This window comes from Oncorhynchus mykiss, chromosome 11 (assembly GCF_057628025.1).
Source record: "Oncorhynchus mykiss isolate SJ-2025 chromosome 11, ASM5762802v1, whole genome shotgun sequence".
In the NCBI taxonomy this organism is placed as follows: domain Eukaryota; kingdom Metazoa; phylum Chordata; class Actinopteri; order Salmoniformes; family Salmonidae; genus Oncorhynchus; species Oncorhynchus mykiss.
In genome coordinates this window covers 79,553,113-79,572,500 of record NC_143032.1, presented here as the reverse complement: position 1 = coordinate 79,572,500, position 19,388 = coordinate 79,553,113, and the positions used below count along the sequence as shown (strand labels likewise).

Here is a 19,388-nt window from a genome sequence, read left to right as displayed (position 1 = left end):
ACTAACAGTCAACACACTGTAACAGTGCACACTAACAGTCAACACACTAACAGTCAACACACTGTCACAGTCAACACACTCCACAGTCAACACACTGTAACAGTACACCCTAACAGTCAACACACTGTAACAGTACACACTGTCACAGTCAACACAATGTAACGCCTCTGGGGTACACACTGTCACAGTGAACACACGTTAAAAGTCAACACACTAACAGTCAACACACTTTAACAGTCAACACACTGTAACAGTACACACTGTCACAGTCAACACACGTTAAAAGTCAACACACTGTAACAGTACACACTGTCACAGTGAACACACGTTAAAAGTCAACACACTGTAACAGTACACACTGTCACAGTGAACACACGTTAAAAGTCAACACACTAACAGTCAACACACTTTAACAGTCAACACACTGTAACAGTACACACTGTCACAGTCAACACACGTTAAAAGTCAACACACTGTAACAGTACACACTGTCACAGTCAACACACGTTAAAAGTCAACACACTGACAGTCATCACACTAACAGTCAACACACATTAACAGTCAACACACTAACAGTCAACACACTAACAGTCAACACACTAACAGTCAACACACTGTAACAGTCAACACACTAACAGTCAACACACTAACAGTCAACACACGTTAACAGTCAACACACTAACAGTCAATACACTGCAACAGTCAACACACTGCAACAGTCAACACACTGTAACAGTTAATGTCTAATGGTGTTTATGTCCTGTGTCCTTCCTGGCTTGCTATAGAAGTGGTACTCAGGTGACTGTGTCTGAGCGTGTGTGTTTGTGTTGTAGAAGTGGTACTCAGGTGACTGTGTCTGTGCGTGTGTGTTGTAGAAGTGGTACTCGGGTGACTGTGTCTGTGCGTGTGTGTTTGTGTTGTAGAAGTGGTACTCAGGTGACTGTGTCTGTGCGTGTGTGTTGTAGAAGTGGTACTCGGGTGACTGTGTCTGTGCGTGTGTGTTTGTGTTGTAGAAGTGGTACTCAGGTGACTGTGTCTGAGCGTGTGTGTTTGTATTGTAGAAGTGGCACTCAGGTGACTGTGTCTGAGCGTGTGTGTTTGTGTTGTAGAAGTGGCACTCAGGTGACTGTGTCTGAGCGTGTGTGTTTGTGTTGTAGAAGTGGTACTCAGGTGACTGTGTCTGTGCGTGTGTGTTGTAGAAGTGGTACTCGGGTGACTGTGTCTGTGCGTGTGTGTTTGTGTTGTAGAAGTGGTACTCAGGTGACTGTGTCTGAGCGTGTGTGTTTGTATTGTAGAAGTGGCACTCAGGTGACTGTGTCTGAGCGTGTGTGTTTGTGTTGTAGAAGTGGCACTCGGGTGACTGTGTCTGAGCGTGTGTGTTTGTGTTGTAGAAGTGGTACTCAGGTGACTGTGTCTCTGCGTGTGTGTTGTAGAAGTGGTACTCAGGTGACTGTGTCTGTGCGTGTGTGTTTGTGTTGTAGAAGTGGTACTCAGGTGACTGTGTCTGAGCGTGTGTGTTTGTATTGTAGAAGTGGCACTCAGGTGACTGTGTCTGAGCGTGTGTGTTTGTGTTGTAGAAGTGGTACTCAGGTGACTGTGTCTGTGCGTGTGTGTTGTAGAAGTGGTACTCAGGTGACTGTGTCTGAGCGTGTGTGTTTGTGTTGTAGAAGTGGTACTCAGGTGTCTGTGTCTGTGCGTGTGTGTTCGTGTTGTAGAAGTGGTACTCAAGTGACTGTGTCTGTGTGTGTGTGTGTTGTAGAAGTGGTACTCAGGTGACTGTGTCTGTGCGTGTGTGTTCGTGTTGTAGAAGTGGTACTCAGGTGACTGTGTCTGTGTGTGTGTTGTAGAAGTGGTACTCAGGTGACTGTGTCTGTGCGTGTGTGTTCGTGTTGTAGAAGTGGTACTCAGGTGACTGTGTCTGTGCGTGTGTGTTGTAGAAGTGGTACTCAGGTGACTGTGTCTGTGCGTGTGTGTTTGTGTTGTAGAAGTGGTACTCAGGTGACTGTGTCTGTGCGTGTGTGTTGTAGAAGTGGTACTCAGGTGTCTGTGTCTGTGCGTGTGTGTTTGTGTTGTAGAAGTGGTACTCAGGCGATCAGCTGGATGTGAGGGCCATCATGGACACGTGGACGCTGCAGGAGGGGTTTCCCCTGGTCACTGTAGAGGTCAGGGGTCGCCAGGTCAGACTCAGCCAGGAGAGATACCTCAAGACCGACGATCCCTCACAGACACACGGGTAAGATAATTCCCACTCCTTTCCTATTTTCTGGTTTTATTGAACAGATGTCAGTGAGAGAGAATGTGTCCCCCCATGCAGCTTCCTGTGGCAGGTTCCTCTGACCTACATCACCAGCAGCTCCAGCACAGTGCATCGCTTCCTGCTCAAGACCAGGACAGGTAGGCGTCTCTGTCTCTGGGTTTGTGACCTAACAGTTCTAGCATTAGTCTCGCCTGGTAACAGTATAGTTACAGTACACTAACTAACTACGTCCCCCTCTAGACGTGCTGTACCTACCAGAGGAGGTGGAGTGGGTCAAGTTTAACGTGGATATGAGTGGTTACTACATGGTCCATTACGAGGGGGAAGGCTGGCGTTCTCTGACCTCCCTGCTGCTGACCAATCACAGGGCTCTGAGCTCCAACGACCGCGCCTCCCTCATAAACAATGCCTTCCAATTGGTCAGGTCAGTCTGTCAACATAGTGTATAATATCGTAAAATGTTGTTTTTTTTCAATGTCGTTTTTTATGTATACTGCTCAAAAATATAAATGCAACGTTCAACAATTTCAATGATTTTACTGAGTTGCAGTTCATATGAGGAAATCAGTCAATTGAAATAAATGTATTAGGCCCTACTATATGTATTTCACATGACTGGGCAGGGGCGCAGCCATGGGTGGGCCTGGAAGGGCATAGGCCCACCCACTTGAGAGCCAGGCCCAGCCAATGGGAATGAGTTTTTCCCCACAAAAGGTCTTTATTACAGACAGAAATAGTCCTCAGTTTCATCAACTGTCCGGGGGGCTGGTTTCAGATAATCCCTCAGGTGAAAAAGCCGTATGTGGAGGTCCTGGGCCGGTGTGGTTACACGTGGTTGGTTGGACGTACTACCAAATTCTCTAAAACGACATTGGAGGTGGCTTATTGTAGAGAAATGAACATTCAATTATCTGGCAACAGCTTTGGTGGACATTCATGCAGTCAGCATGCCAATTGCACGCTCTCTCAAAACTTGAGAGATCTGTGTCATTGTGTTATGTGACAAAACTGCGCATTTTAGAGTGGCCTTTTATTGTCCATGTATAATGATCATGGTGTTTAAATCAGCTTCTTGATATGCCACACCTGTCAGGTGGATGAATGATCTTGGTAAAGGAGAAATGCTCACTAACAGGGATGTAAACTAATGTGTGCACAACATTTGAGACAAATAAGCTTTTTGTGCGTATGGAACATTTCTGGGATCTTTTAATTCAGCTCATGAAACATGGAACCAACACTTTACATGTTGCGTTTATATTTTTGTTCAGTGTATTTATGTATGTCAAATTGTTGTGTTTAAGAGAGTTACTCCAATTTTTTTTAAACAAACTCTTCCACATTTAAAAAAAAATTATTGATTGGTTAGAATGGGCAAGGTACGCAGGGCTGTTACGGCGACCGTATTACCGCCTGTTACTGTCATTTAATTATACCAATGTGTTTTCATTAATGGAATTCCCTTAATCTATTTCATGAGAATTTGTAAGATTCTTGGTTGCATAAAATAGACGGAGACCAGTCTTATCAATAATAGGTAACAGAATTTATTCTCGGAGCGCGCTGCCATGTTACCACGAGCAACAGTTTATATACAATAACATGACGTCCTTTCATTGCTTAACAGAATCTCCTCCTCTCTCCCGGGACAAAGGGAACTTTAAAAGTTCATTCTGACCCCCCCAGCACATACACAGGACACACAACACACCTGAATTAACTTTTGACCCCTCAACATTATCGATCACCACTTAGCTGACAGTTCTAATTAACAGAAAACCTAGGAATGCACTCACCGTCTTATCTAAGATACCCCAGAGCTCAGTTTCGTCGGTTCAACCATAGGTTAACTACCTTATCTGTTTACTTAATCCACAACCCATTTCTTTCTTCCTAGTTGGAATGGTGTTCATTAACTTTAATTACTCCTTGTCCGTGTCTCACAATCCCTTCTTATGAACTCATATTGTTAATCAGATATAATAAAACAGAGTATAAGTTTACTTAGTTACAGTTCCATTTAAAATGATTTGTTCAGTCATTTAATCATAATTTTCCTAACACCGCCACAACCGGCAGTCACGAATCGTGACCGCAGTCACATCCCACATGGCCGTTGAGTCACGGGAACTAACTCCATAATTGCACTCTGATGCCGCTGATGGTTGTTAGTAGCCTACCAAACTTGCTAACAGCCAGTCGCTAATGGCCTGATACTCGGCGCTCTATTTTCCCTGTAATCAATCCAAATACTATCGAGAATCTAATCAAACTCTACATGACAGCCCTGGCATTCAGTTTGAGCAGACTGTTGCATAGTGAGAGCCAGCTCCTCATAGCTGGTTGATGCAGGGAATGAACCAATGCCCATCGTGAACAGTCTAAGGCAAGGCAATATTTTTTTTGCGACTTTTTCAAATCATAGTCGCAGGCATCACGATGTATCCTAGCCCATAGACCTATATGTTTTGATAAGGTTTGTATCACAACTAAAGTGGCCAAATAATTCTAAGCATAGCCTATAGGCATAGGACCCCTGAACAGGGTTGGAGAGCACATAGCCTACAGAGTCGGAACAGGGTTGGAGAGCACATAGCCTACAGAGTCGGAACAGGGTTGGAGAGCACATAGCCTACAGTGTCGGAACAGGGTTGGAGAGCACATAGCCTACAGTGTCGGAACAGGGTTGGAGAGCACAAAGCCTACAGAGTGGGAACAGGGTTGGAGAGCACATAGCCTACAGCGTCGGAACAGGGTTGGAGAGCACATAGCCTACAGCGTCGGAACAGGGTTGGAGAGCACATAGCCTACAGTGTCGAAACAGGGTTGGAGAGCACATAGCCTACAGTGTCGGAACAGGGTTGGAGAGCACATAGCCTACAGTGTCGAAACAGGGTTGGAGAGCACATAGCCTACAGTGTCGGAACAGGGTTGGAGAGCACATAGCCTACAGAGTCGGAAGCGCATTTAATCTGCTTTACAACCTGTGTATCCTACCTGGCATATTCAAAATGTAACCGCGGTGTGTGTGCAGCCTACGCAAGAAACAGAGAAGAGCGTATGCCTTTCATGAGACTTAAAATTACAGTGGCATCATGCAGCCTTGTATTATAGATCAAAACAACAGCCGAAGGGTTTGTATCACAACTAAAGTTACATTATAACTGTGAGCATATAGGAGGACGTGTTTCAATATGATCACTTTATCCGCTCAACACAGAATAGTCACATGTGTGCTGTCCCCTTTCTCCTTTGTAGTGTTGGTAAGGTAGGCCTGGACACAGCCTTGGACTTGTCCCAGTATCTGTCCCTAACACCATGTCCCCTTTCTCCTTTGTAGTGTTGGTAAGGTAGGCCTGGACACAGCCTTGGACCTGTCCCAGTATCTGTCCCTAACACCATGTCCCCTTTCTCCTTTGTAGTGTTGGTAAGGTAGGACTGGACACAGCCTTGGACCTGTCTCTGTATCTGTCCAAGGAGACAGACATCATGCCTGTCACCCAGGGTCTGGGGGAGCTGGTCCCTCTCTACAAACTGATGGAGAAGAGAGACATGGAGGGTCTGGAGAACCAGATGAAGGTAAGAGAGTCTGGTTCCTCTTCAGGTTTCTTTTTTGCAGAGTTTTTGACTGAGCTTTTGTCACTGTGCCTCTGCTTGCTCTTCGGGGACTAGAGGTTGTGACAACTGTTGATGTAAAAAGGGCTTTATCAATACGCTTGATTGATGGATTGAATAGAGATATAATGTCTGTTTGTCAGGGCTACATCGTGGAGCTGTTCCGGGGTTTGATAGACCGTCAGACGTGGAGTGACGAGGGCTCTGTTTCCCAGAGGGTTCTAAGGAGCTACCTGCTGCTGTTCGGTTCTGTCAGGAACCATCCCCCCTGTGTCGCTACCGCCACACACCTCTTCAACAAGTGGAGGGCCTCAGACGGCAACATGAGGTCAGATGTCAAACCATTCAATTCAATGAAAATAAACATATTTTTTTGTCCTGAAAGTAAAGAGAGAAAAGAAGGAGAGCATGCTAGAGTATTGGGACAACCCCCACTCTCTCTCTCTTCTTCCTCAGTCTCCCCAGTGATGTCAGCTTGGCGGTGTTTGCCATTGGTGCTCGTGACCCCGAGGGGTGGGATTTCCTCTTTGAGAAGTACCGCCATTCGCAGCACACATCTGTCAAGAGCCGCATCAAGTCTGCCCTGTCCATCAGCCCTCTGCAACACAAGCTAAAGAGGTGGGTTAACATGAAGAACGTCTCAGAACTATCTCTCCTGCTTACATCACTCAGAACTATCTATCCTGCTTACATCACTCAGAACTATCTCTCCTGCTTACATCACTCAGAACTATCTATCCTGCTTACATCACTCAGAACTATCTCTCCTGCTTACATCACTCAGAACTATCTATCCTGCTTACATCACTCAGAACTATCTCTCCTGCTTACATCACTCAGAACTATCTCTCCCGCTTACATCACTCAGAACTATCTCTCCTGCTTACAGCACTCAGAACGATCTCTCCTGCTTACAGTCCTCAGAACTATCTCTCCCGCTTACAGTCCTCAGAACTATCTCTCCTGCTTACAGTCCTCAGAACTATCTCTCCCGCTTACAGTCCTCAGAACTATCTCTACTGCTTACAGTCCTCATAACTATCTCTACTGCTTACAGTCCTCAGAACTATCTCTCCCGCTTACAGTCCTCAGAACTATCTCTACTGCTTACAGTCCTCAGAACTATCTCTACTGCTTACAGTCCTCATAACTATCTCTCCTGCTTACAGTCCTCATAACTATCTCTCCTGCTTACAGTCCTCAGAACTATCTCTCCTGCTTACAGTCCTCAGAACTATCTCTCCTGCTTACAGTCCTCAGAACTATCTCTACTGCTTACAGTCCTCAGAACTATCTCTACTGCTTACAGTCCTCAGAACTATCTCTCCTGCTTACAGTCCTCATAACTATCTCTCCTGCTTACAGTCCTCATAACTATCTCTCCTGCTTACAGTCCTCATAACTATCTCTCCTGCTTACAGTCCTCAGAACTATCTATCCTGCTTACAGTCCTCATAACTATCTCTCCTGCTTACATCACTCAGAACTCTCTCTCCTGCTTACAGCACTCAGAACTATCTCTCCCGCTTACAGTCCTCATAACTATCTCTCCTGCTTACAGTCCTCAGAACTATATCTCCTGCTTACAGTCCTCATAACTATCTCTCCCGCTTACAGCACTCAGAACTATCTCTCCCGCTTACAGTCCTCATAACTATCTCTCCTGCTTACAGTCCTCAGAACTATCTCTCCTGCTTACAGTCCTCATAACTATCTCTCCTGCTTACAGTCCTCATAACTATCTCTCCTGCTTACAGTCCTCATAACTATCGCTCCTGCTTACATAACTCAGAACTATCTCTCCTGCTTACAGTCCTCATAACTATCTCTCCTGCTTACAGTCCTCATAACTATCTCTCCTGCTTACAGTCCTCATAACTATCTCTCCTGCTTACAGTCCTCAGAACTATCTCTCCTGCTTACATCACTCAGAACTATCTCTCCTGCTTACAGTCCTCAGAACTATCTCTCCTGCTTACAGTCCTCAGAACTATCTCTCCTGCTTACAGTCCTCAGAACTATCTATCCTGCTTACAGTCCTCAGAACTATCTCTCCTGCTTACAGTCCTCATAACTATCTCTCCTGCTTACAGTCCTCAGAACTATCTCTCCTGCTTACAGTCCTCAGAACTATCTCTCCTGCTTACAGTCCTCATAACTATCTCTCCTGCTTACAGTCCTCAGAACTATCTCTCCTGCTTACAGTCCTCAGAACTATCTCTCCTGCTTACAGTCCTCATAACTTGCTGCTCTGTATTGCATTTAAACCTCTAAAAGTCTTTGAGGTGCGGTCATACCATGGATCATTTAGCTATTTGATTTAGAATTTTAGGACCCCGGTAGGTATAAAAAAAATAGAGAATTTGGGCTTTACTACTATAGCCAATAGAAATACACTGAATAACATTCATAAATGGAAAAACAGACAGTCCAGAATAAAGATAAGGAATAACGTTTTCAATTGTCTGTCCTAAATCTATATCACATATTTAACCCCTTTTATTTTATGTTGGCTCAAAACTACCTTCATACTTCCATAAATGTTTTAAAGTGATACCGGGTTACCTTCAGACGAGTCCCAGGGGGTTTGTGGGCGTCGTTGAGCAAAGAGGAGAACGCCATCGTGTTCGTGAGAGTCTCACCGTTACGTGGCGCTACGTTTTCATGAGAAGACGGGATGCGGGATATCTCCTGGTCTGACAAACAACGCTTTAGCTCTGCCACTTTGCATAGCAGATGCGGTGGTTTGACCTCTCCCTCACACCCCCTGTGTCTCTCCCCCCCCCCCCCCAGGTTAATGGAGCAGAGTCTTGCGGGCGAGGTGATGAAGACTCAGGACCTTCCTCATGTGGTCATCTCTGTCAGCAGGAACCCCAAAGGGTACAAGCTGGCCTGGGACTTCCTCAGACACAACTGGCACACACTGGTGAAGAAGTGAGTCTGATGATCTTACGCCGTGGTTATACTAGAAACTACCTTGTAGTAAGGAATCACCAAGATCTCCCCTCATGGTGTATCTTCAGAACAGCATGCACAGCGGAACTGTTGGCTGTTAGCCTGTCCAGCATGGTGTCAGAACTAGCTACTAGCACAACCCTCCCTCTGATTGATTATTATCTGGTTGCGTTGCTGATCATTTGCATAAAGTTGTCATTTTCTTTTCGAGGTGTCTGTATACCTAACCCCCATGACCTTTTGACCTGTAGGTTTGACCTGGGGTCCCACTCTATCTCAGGCATGGTGACCGGTGTGACCAACCAGTACTCCACCAGGGAGATGCTGGACGAGGTACTCTGGTGTTTGACCTTACGACTATTACTATTACCTTACGTTATGTAGCTATATAGTTTTGTCAGCTGTAATAACTACAAAATTCAAAAGGCACTCAAATGTTTCCCTCATAATAACTAGCCTACTGTTAGTGTATTACTGTATTGCGTGTTCATAGGCTCACATTCAGCTGTATATAGTAGATGTGTTTAAGATCTATTGTAAGCAGTCTGCCCATGTCTCCTCCCCCCCCAGGTTCGCGGGTTCTTTGACTCTCTGTCTGAGGAGACAGGTTCGGGTCTGAGGTGTATTCAGCAGACGTATGAGAGCATTGAAGAGAACATCCGCTGGATGGACCAGCACCTGCCCCAGCTAAAGGCCTGGCTGGACAGACAGGCCCAGGGAGCCAGGACAGAGACACGGGGCCACGAGGATCTATAGGCCTTCTATGCAGTACAGGGCAGGGAGGGGTCTAGAGCAGGATTCCCCAACTAGCGGGCTGAATTTGGCCCGTAGCTGGTTTTATTTGGCCCCCCCAAGTTTTCTGAGAAAATCTTTTTTGTATTGTTGGGACATAAAATATTAAAAACACCAGGAAATCAACCAGCTGATTTGAATTGAAGAAATCTGTTCCAAAGTATTATCACGCATAATAGGGAGACACGTGATCGTATACAAATGTAAGCAAGGTTCAAAATGATGATGTTTTCGTCCAACATATCTGTTTGGGCGTCTTGCGGTCTACAAATGATTTGTTATTATGTACCGCCCCCCCCCCCCCTGCTCAAGAGAAAAATCATCCCGCGGCTGAATCTCGTCGATAATCCCTGGCCTAGATCGCAGAATGATTATGGCTGTGTGTTTGAGAGCATCAAAACCGGGATGAATTATGGGTAAATTGTGACTAACTGATGTAGAAATAATATTGAGTAGTTATTTATGATGCAAGATGATTTGTACATTTGTCAATCTCGACTCACCTTTAAAGAATAATATTTCCTCAGTGCATTGAGCAGTGTTGGTAACACTGGATGGCACATTTGTGTCTGAGACAAAGGTCGGCACAAGGCTAAGACCCTAAACTATTTTTAAAATATTTTTAATCTTAGGTAAATTTATAAGAATTGACTCAAGTTAATCAGTTATCCTCACCTCAACTTTAAAACAGACGTGTCTACGACTCAGTTCTTTTTTTTGTGTGATGAATTTATTATACAATACTGTCAGCATAAATATGTGAGCCTTTTTATATATATATATATAAAATGGTTGTCCCCACTTCTTAGGGGATCATAATCACCAGGAGATTTTCTCCACATAAGCGTTACCTTGGTTACTGTTCCCAGGAGAAACAGCCCAGTCCTGCATCTCAGAGGAGGCTCCTTCTATTGCATTTGTTGCCTCACTTGTGTTGTGTGTTTTTGCTGATCTTGGTGTGTTTTTGCTGATCTTGGTGTGTTTTTGCTGATCTTGGTGTGTTTTTGCTGATCTTGGTGTGTTTTTGCTGATCTTGGTGTGTTTTTGCTGATCTTGGTGTGTTTTTGCTGCATTTATGATGTAATGATTTGGCTTCGTTATGTCTCAATGCAGTACATGCTCTGATCTCAGGTGCCCTGCTGGGGCTTTTTTTGTTTTTTTGCCTGTGTGTTTTTCAGATGTTGTGAGAATTAAAATGTTGACAAGAATCTGTATTTTGTTAAAATACTGAAATGAAAAATATTGGATTGTAAAACCCTGTCATCTAATGGAAGGCTCTGGCTAAGAGATGGGGACAGACAGACGAGTCTAAATGAATAAAGAGAACATACAATAAGATCTCTACAAAAGAGCTGAAGTTTATTGAAAAGGTTTGGTCCATTTTATGCTGCTGCCAGAGCCAACCGGCACTAGCCAACCGGCACTAGCCAACCGGCACTAGCCAACCGGTGATATCGATGCTCAGATTTTCAGCAGTTCCATCTCAATCCAACCATCATTGAGGTAAAGTCAGTCCTCTAGCTTTAGATGTCAGCCTGGATACAGGACAACTCCAAAGTCAACTCCAAATTTCCTAGCAACACAACTCCAGAGGTAAATTCTGTAAGGGCCCAAAGCACCGAAGGCCCTCCAAATTAGTAAACATCTTTTAAAAAAGTGTGTGCAGGTATATTGGCACTTGTCTGAGGTTTCCCATAAGTCCTACAAAGTCCTCTCCTTTTGACCAGAGCATCTCAGGGGGCACTGCGGCTGTGGATGCAAGAGGGGCAGCAGTGCAGCGTGTCGTGGATGAACAGGTCACACTCCACGCAGAACACACTGTTGCACGACGGACACGTGAACACACTCTTGTCTTTCAGCTCCCCCTGGCAGGCTTCACAGAACCTCTCTGTGTGGTGCAGCAGCAGAGGACTCTCCTGGAAGGCCTCCAGGGGGAAGAGGTGGTGGAAGGAGCGAGCCAGATGAGGAGCGGAGACAAGTGTCAGCCCTGGGGGAACACACACACTTTAGTCACGTCTGTCGTAGTACACACACACGGGTCATCTCAATGTATGTATGTACGCAGAAGGTATTTCCCAAAATGCCTTCCTCCCGAAGTGTACACTTGTTCACTTCCCGATATGAAAGGAAATTATTGCTATGAGAAACTCCCTCTAGCCCGTGCCTACAGCAAACCAATGCATTAAAATGTGGGAAATAGTAAACAAGTGAAGAAGGAGAGACGATTGGGACAAACACTCAGCTAGACACCACACACCAGACTTAAACCCTCGGTAGGCACCACAGACTTCACAGTCAGCTAGGCACCACAGACTTCACAGTCAGCTAGGCACCACAGACTTCACAGTCAGCTAGGCACCACAGACTTCACAGTAAGCTAGGCACCACGTACCACAGACTTTACACTCGACAGGTAGCTCAGTGTACTTGGCCTGGCACTGTGGACAGAAGTACCCTCCCATAGACAGACCGGGACCACCACTAGTGCTGTCCAGATGGGCCTGGCTGAAAGAAGGCTTGGCATCCTGGTCTGATAGAGAGGCTATGGTGTGCTGGGGGAAACCTGGAGGCAGAGAGAATAGAAACACCGGAGCTCAGAAATAACATTGTGTGGTTAGGACTGAGCCAGTCTATGTGCTGAAGCTCTATGTGTGTCTGACCCATGCGTATGAGGGAACACTCGGAGGAGGAGGTAGCAGGAGGAGGCTTCACATGAAACATCAGCAGCTCCCTGAAGTGGCTCTCATCCAGGATCACATGGTACGACCCCCCGGTCTCTCTGGTGAGCACCGTGCAGACACGCACCTCGGCTGACAGGCCAATCACAGACACACGGATCTTCAGAGCCTTCAGAGTCTGATGGAGGACAGAGAAAACACCAGAGATATGAAATGTGAGGCACCAGGGAGAGATCAGAGATATGAAATGGGAGACACCAGTGAGAGATCAGGGAGACAAGGAGAAAGACCACATAGAAACTACACCAGAGTTTCTACATGAGACAAAACACCAGAGAAAAACATCTGGGGATGTTATTTACAATGACGGCCTACACCGGCCAAACCCGGACGACGCTGGGCCAATTGTGTGCTGCCGTATGGGACTCCCAATCACGGCCGAATGCGATACAGCCTGGATGTAAGTGATAGAGACAGACACAGCCAGATCTGCTGTTACCTTGACCAGCTCATAGATGTTAGCTGGGTCACATGTGGTGAGACTACTGAAGATGATGAGGACTTCTCTGCTGCTGTGGCCTGGCATGTGTCTGAGGAGAGACAGAGGGTGATGGTGAAAAGACAAAGTGGATCATACATCTTGGGACAAAATAAAAGTATATGGATATACACACCACACACACACACACAGGAAGCATACTTGAGCGTCTGCATGGCCAGGCTGAGGGAGTTATATAGAGAGGGTTCTCCTCCACACGTAGAGTCCTTTGCTTTCTTCAGGGCATCAATGTGCTTCTTTGGGTTCCCTGTGGATAGAATAACAGCACTGTTAGCAGAATTGTAACCAGCCCACAACTAACATGCCCTCTCAAAACACCAGCAAGCCACAAACGTTAATGCCTACAATGGAAAATAAATATATAAAAATTAAAACTATTTTAAAACAAGTACAGCACTTATATTGAATAAACTTAGGAGAAATTGGGACACCTCGTAGAATGACCCAAGGCTGACCTCTCACCTGCCAGGTCAGTGAGCTTCTCCGCTCTCTTGTTCTTTGTGGTGATGATGCCCACCTGAAGAGGAGACCATAGGAGGGACTAAGTTCTCTTACACAACGTCGCTGGCGTAGTAATGCATCAGATGTATTTCATGAAGCACCTTTTTACATCCGGAGGTGTCACAAAGTGCTTTACAGACACCCTGCCTAAAACCCCAAAGAGCAAGCAATGCAGAGGTATCTGTGGCTAGAAAAAAAACTCCCTAGAAAAGCTGGAACCTGGGAAGAAACCTAGAGAGGAACCAGGCTCCAAGGGCTGCTTACATTGACAAACGCTCAGGAACGAATGACAGTGGGACATTAAAACCAACTCTAATTGAATGGTGGAACGAGGGCCTAGAGAGAGAGAGAGAGAGAGACAGAGACAGAGACAGAGAGAGAGAGAGATCCTACAGACCACCTGAGGCCTACCTGACTGATGGGGTTCTGGTCAAAGTATTCCTCAACAAAATATTCCACCAGCTGCAGAGTTGAAGAGAGAGAAAACAAATCACAAAATATTTTTCAGCTCCATATGTTTCACAAGTATTTGGATTCCTCCTCTTCCTCCTCCTATTCCTCACCTTGAGTGTAGAGGTGAGGCGGTTGGGTTTCAGGTCCTGGTCTTCCATGGTTCTAGAGGTGTCAATTACCACGTACAGGTGACGCATCTGGAACACGTGATATTGTAGTGTTATCATTATGACTTTACTGAAGAAGTACATGGCATCTGAGAAGGCAAATAGAGGGTGAGGAATCAACTCACCATCCCAAGACGAACTTGTCCATGACTCTCAAACACCCTTTTCCTTTTGGCCTGGAAAAGGATTTCCTCCACAGTGGCTTTGAGAGATCCAGACTCGTCCTCCTTCAAGATCTCCCTATATGGACAGACGGACAGACAGTCAGTGTCCGCATTTCAGTGGTAAGGCTGTTGCAGCCTCACTGTAGACCAAAGTCGAGGAGTTTAGTCGGGGGAGGTGCTTCTGCGACAGCCAAAAGTCAGACACTAATGTGTTTTTTTTAACAGCGAGGCTCAGATCAACATGGCAGTGTTGCCATTCTTTATAAAAACATGTTTTTAACACACAAACTAAAATCATATGTGTGTACATTACACAACCAATTAGTGAGACAGAGCCTCAAACACATGTATTTATTCACTGCGGACCACTCATGAATTACGGCAAATTGGTTCCCGTTTCAGTCATGTCTTTGGTGACGTTCGCTTGAGTCAAACAATAACACCCGAAAGACTGGTTGCCAATAGAGCCTCTTACTCTTGAAGTTGGTGAAGAGCAAATGTAAAAACGCACACAACAGTCCAATAATTATATTCATGCTAAGCTTACGTTTAGTGAGCGCCTTACCATGTTCGCTCATAACCTCCCTCCCAACGCTTGGCTCTCTCTGGCTCTTCGTCCATCTTGATTGAGTCAACCTCCAAATGCAGTTCAATCAAAAACTGAATTATCTGTATAAATGACAAAAGGGTGAATCAGAAGCTTTAAAAACTTTGTAATGCTTTGTAGCTATTATATTATAAACCGTGGCATTATCATGCAAATACAATTATTTTCAAAAACAACATAGCTGCCAACTCATCATCCCCATACCAGTACTTATGTATATTGGTTGGAAAATGTAGCTATCTATGCAAGCAAATCACAAGCACTCGATCCGTCAATTCACCTTTAAACCCAGGAAGCAGTCATTCCACTTACCATTCATCGGCTTTTCAAGCGTAATAATGTCAAAATACTTTCGGAACTTACCAAAGAATGGCGTTTCGCTGAGCAACTTTCGTCATTAATACCTTTTTGACGGTATGTACTTCCTAAAATAGTCTAAATAAAAAGTCACATGCAATCGAATGAATGCCAGTTTTGCACATCCTGCAATATTAGTAATGGATTTAATAAATAAAACTTAATTAGAAATATACAACTTTAAAAGTACCCTATATTGTCTACTTACATGAAATATTATTGCGTTCGGTGTAGCGCGGGTGAAACAACAGATAGGTATGGCGTTCATAAATTGTTAAAGGTGATCAAATCAATGACCTTTTCTGCTGCTGGATCAGCCAAACTGTGCGTGGTAGTATTTGGTGAAGAGAAGAGGTGGATTTGGCATTTTCTCAAAAACGATACGATACATTTTCGGTTGCATGTAACTTTGTATTTTGATTTTAGGGGGGTGGAGTACATACCGGCCGGAACGGCAGTAAAGTCATTACGATACTAACGTTAGTTGCTCAGCCAAACTCAATTCTTTGGTAAGTACCAAACGTATGACATTAATCTTGAAAAGCTGGAGAATAGCAAGTTGAATGCGCTTAAAGGAGAATCGCCATGTTCAACGTCTCCTGTAAACCCAAGACTCTGGTTCAGCAGCGCCAAAGATATTTTATAACTAACTCATTGTCTGTGGCTGCTGCGCCTTGCTGTGAAACTGGCGGATGTTATTCGAATGCATTGATAAATTAATCGTCTACATTTCATGAATGAATTACTCGACTAAATTAGTTAAATCGTCGGCTGAATAAATGTACATTAGTTTAATATGATATAGAAACATTCAAATAAGATTAAAACAAAAACACAGCATTCGCATACCTGCTGAAGGAAGCAACCATGTTTGGTGTAACAGAAGAGCTTCCCGCCCCAGGAAACATGGTCTAAAGGAAAAAATAGTTCCGACTTCAGATTTTTGGGGGGGAGCAATGGGTAAATTTATGTTTTTGTGGTGAGCTCATAAATTACATGTAAATGTCCAGAAACTATTGTCATTAAAAACGTTTAAAGTTTAGTATTTAAGTGGACAGTTTAGACAGCAATAAGTTCTATCCTACCCATGCCCATACATCTGCTCCTTTTATTCTCTGTCCCCAACGCACTGGACGACCAGTTTGAATAGCCTTTAGCCATACCTTCATCCTACTCCTCTGCTCCTCGGGTGATGTGGAGGTTAACCCAGGCCCTGCGTGTCCCCAGGCTCTCTCATTTGTTGACTTCTGTAACCGAAAAAGTTTGAGCTTCTCATTTAAAAAATTAATCTCTCCAGAAATAAATCTCTCACTGTTGCCGCCTGTTATAGACCCCACTCAGCTCCAAGCTGTGCCCTGGACACCATATGTGAATTGATTGCCCACCATCTATCTTCAGAATTCATTCTGTTAGGTGGCCTAAACTGGGATATGCTTAACACCCTGGCAGTCCTACAATCTAAGGTAGATGCCCTCAATCTCACACAAATTATCAAGGAACCCTCCAGGTACAACCCTAAATCCGTAAACATGGGCACCCTCTTAGATATTATTCTGACCAATTTGCCCTCCAAATACACCTCTGCTGTTTTAGATCAGGATCTCAGCGGTCAATGCCTGCATCCGCTATGGGTCCGCGGTCAAACGACCACCCCTCATCACTGTTAAACACTCCCTAAAACACTTCTGCGAGCAGGCCTTTCTAATCGACCTAGCCCGGGTATCCTGGAAGGATATTGAACTCATCCCGTCAGTTGATGATGCCTGGTTGTTCTTTAAAAGTTGTTTCCTCACCATTTTAAAAAGCATGCCCCTTACAAAAAATTTAGAACTAAGAACAGATATAGCCCTTGGTTCACTCCAGACCTGACTGCCCTCGACCAGCAAAAAACATCCTGTGGTGGACTGCACTAGCATCGAATAGTCCCCGCGTTATGCAACTTTTCAGGGAAGTCAGAAACCAATACACGCAGTCAGTCAGGAAAGCAAAGGCTAGCTTTTTCAAACAGAAATTTGCATCCTATAGCTCTAACTCCAAAAAGTTTTGGGACACTCTAAAGTCCATGGAGAATAAGAGCACCTCCTCCCCACTGATAAATCCACGATAATCGAGAATTTCAAGAACCATTTCTCTACGGCTGGCCATGCTTTCCTCCTGGCTATTCCAACCCTGGCCAACAGCTCCGCACCCCCCGCAGCTACTTGCCCAAGCCTCCCCTGTTTCTTCTTCACCCAAATCCAGATAGCAGATGTTCTGAAAGAGCTGCAAACCCTGGACCCGTACAAATCAGCTGGCCTAGACAATCTGGACCCTCTCTTTCTAAAATTATCCGCCGCCATTGTTGCAACCCCTATTACCAGTCTGTTCAACCTCTCTTTCGCATCGTCCGAGATCCCTAAATATTGGAAAGCTGCAGCGGTCATCCCCCTCTTCAAAGGGGGTGACACTCTAGACCCAAACTGTTATAGACCAATATCCATCTTGCTCTGCCTTTCTAAAGTCTTCGAAAGCCAAGTTAATAAATAGATCACTGACCATTTTGAATCCCACCATACCGTCTCCGCTGTGCAATCCAGTGTCCGAGCTGGTCACGAGTACACCTCAGCCACGCTCAAGGTACTAAATTATATCATAACTGCCATCGATAAAAGACAATACTGTGCAGCCGTCTTCATTGACCTGGCCTAGGCTTTCGACTCTGTCAATCACCGTATTCTTATCGGCAGATTCAACAGCCTTGGTTTCTCAAAATGCTGCCTCGCCTGGTTCACCAACTACTTCTCAGACAGAGTTCAGTGTGTCAAATTGGATGGCCTGCTGTCCGGACCTCTGGCAGTCTCTATGGGAGTACCACAGGATTCAATTTTGGGGCCGACTCTTTTCTCTGTTTATATCAACGATGTCGCTCTTGCTGCGGGTGATTCCCTGATACACCTCTACGCAGACGACACCATTCTGTAAAGATCTGGCCCTTCATTGGACACTGTTACCAAACCTCCAAACGAGCTTCAATGGCATACAACACTCCTTCCGTCGCCTCCAACTGCTCTTAAATGCTAGTAAAACTAAATGCATGCTTTTCAACCGTTTGCTGCCCACACCCGCCCGCCCGACTAGCATCACCACCCTGGACGGTTCTGACCTAGAATATGTGGACATCTATAAGGAGCTAGGTGTCTGGCTACACTGTAAACTCTCCTTCCAGACTCATATTAAACATCTCCAATCCAAAATAAAATCTAGAATCGTCTTCCTATTTCGCAGCAAAGCCTCCTTCACTCAAGCCGCCAAACATACCCTCGTAAAACTGACTATCCTACCGATCCTCGACTTCGGCGATGTCATTTACAAAAGCCACTCTACTCAACAAACTGGATGCAGTCTATCACAGTGCCATCCGTTTTGTCACCAAAGCCCCATATACCACCCACCACTGCGACCTGTATGCTCTCGTCTGCTGGCCCTCGCTACATATTCGTCGCCAGACCCACTGGCTCCAGGTCATCTATAAGTCTTTGCTAGGTAAAGCTCTGCCTTAACTCAGCTCACTGGTCACGATAACAACACCCACCCGTACGTAGCACGTGCTCCAGCAGGTATATCTCACTGGTCATCCTCAAAGCCAACACCTATGGCTGCCTTTCCTTCCATTTCTCTGCTGCGAATGACTGGAACGAATTGCAAAAATCGCTAAAGCTGGAGACTTATTTCCCTCACTAACTTTAAACATCAGCTGTAAATAGCCCATCCATTCTAAGTACATCATCCCCATATTGTTTTTATTTACTTTTCTGCTCTTTTTCACACCAGTATTTATACTGGCACATCTATCACTCCAGTATTGATTTGCTAAATTGTAATTACTTCGCTACTATGGCCTATTTATTGCCTTACCTCCTCACGCCGTTTGAACACTGTGTATACTTTATTATCTTCTATTGTGTTATTGACTGTACTCTTGTTTATTCCATGTGTAACTCTGTTTGTGTCGCACTGCTTTGCTTTATCTTTGCCAGGTCGCAGTTGTAAATGAGAACTTGTTCTCAACTAGCCTACCTGGTTAAATAAAATAATAAAAATAAATATTTTTTGAAGCTGCAAATAAAGTTTTTTTTTTTTTATTAAATAACATTTACACAATAAATCCTACATTGTACATAATCACCATAGAGGTAGGTTACTTGCCTGCATCTCTGTATGGACAATATTTAACCTCAGACTATTGTTGAAGATGGATATCTTCAATACATCACAATGTTCACATTTCATTTTTTAACTAAACA

At 44.7% G+C, this 19,388-nt stretch overlaps 2 protein-coding genes across 5 annotated transcripts in view; one reads left to right on the top strand and one right to left on the bottom strand.

Moving 5' to 3' along the window:
- Positions 1–10,968, top strand: part of erap1b (endoplasmic reticulum aminopeptidase 1b) — a 25,296-nt gene extending 14,328 nt beyond the window's left edge. The window contains exons 12-20 of one of the 2 annotated variants that reach the window (XM_036936439.2): positions 2,076–2,233; positions 2,315–2,394; positions 2,498–2,681; positions 5,680–5,836; positions 6,016–6,200; positions 6,329–6,490; positions 8,666–8,806; positions 9,079–9,160; positions 9,398–10,968. In XM_036936439.2, the coding sequence (XP_036792334.1) occupies positions 2,076–2,233; positions 2,315–2,394; positions 2,498–2,681; positions 5,680–5,836; positions 6,016–6,200; positions 6,329–6,490; positions 8,666–8,806; positions 9,079–9,160; positions 9,398–9,583 (1,335 nt within the window). In that variant the 3' untranslated portion in view covers positions 9,584–10,968. Of the gene's footprint in view, positions 1–785; positions 828–2,075; positions 2,234–2,314; positions 2,395–2,497; positions 2,682–5,679; positions 5,837–6,015; positions 6,201–6,328; positions 6,491–8,665; positions 8,807–9,078; positions 9,161–9,397 lie in introns of those variants that run through there. The other variant, XM_090191211.1, reaches the window with a different exon arrangement.
- On the bottom strand, positions 10,958–16,031 carry gtf2h2 (general transcription factor IIH subunit 2). 3 transcript variants are annotated; one of them, XM_021622200.3, is made up of 11 exons: positions 15,955–16,031; positions 14,707–14,810; positions 14,103–14,217; positions 13,921–14,007; positions 13,769–13,819; positions 13,319–13,373; positions 12,998–13,103; positions 12,797–12,887; positions 12,280–12,475; positions 12,012–12,182; positions 10,958–11,606 (listed from the first exon to the last, which is right to left on the bottom strand). In XM_021622200.3, exons 2-11 carry the CDS (start codon positions 14,760–14,762, stop codon positions 11,353–11,355), a joined length of 1,182 nt encoding a protein of 393 aa, XP_021477875.1. In that variant the 5' UTR covers positions 14,763–14,810; positions 15,955–16,031; the 3' UTR covers positions 10,958–11,352. The 3 variants fall into 3 exon arrangements, with proteins under 3 accessions (XP_021477875.1, XP_090047338.1, XP_021477874.2); XM_090191212.1 differs by lacking the exon at positions 15,955–16,031 and adding an exon at positions 15,112–15,168; XM_021622199.3 differs by lacking the exon at positions 15,955–16,031 and adding an exon at positions 15,029–15,118.
- Between the last annotated feature and the right edge of the window lie 3,357 nt (positions 16,032–19,388).

What these genes read in the sequence shown, in the direction of transcription:
- gtf2h2 (XM_021622199.3), bottom strand. Translation starts at nt 15,067, where the DNA reads ATGAATGGTAAGTGGAATGACTGCTTCCTGGGTTTAAAG. An exon ending in GACAAGTTCGTCTTGGGATG is followed by an intron (nt 14,008 to 14,102) that starts GTGAGTTGATTC and finishes CACGTGTTCCAG; the next exon opens with ATGCGTCACCTGTACGTGGT. An exon ending in ACATCTATGAGCTGGTCAAG is followed by an intron (nt 12,476 to 12,796) that starts GTAACAGCAGAT and finishes GTCCTCCATCAG; the next exon opens with ACTCTGAAGGCTCTGAAGAT.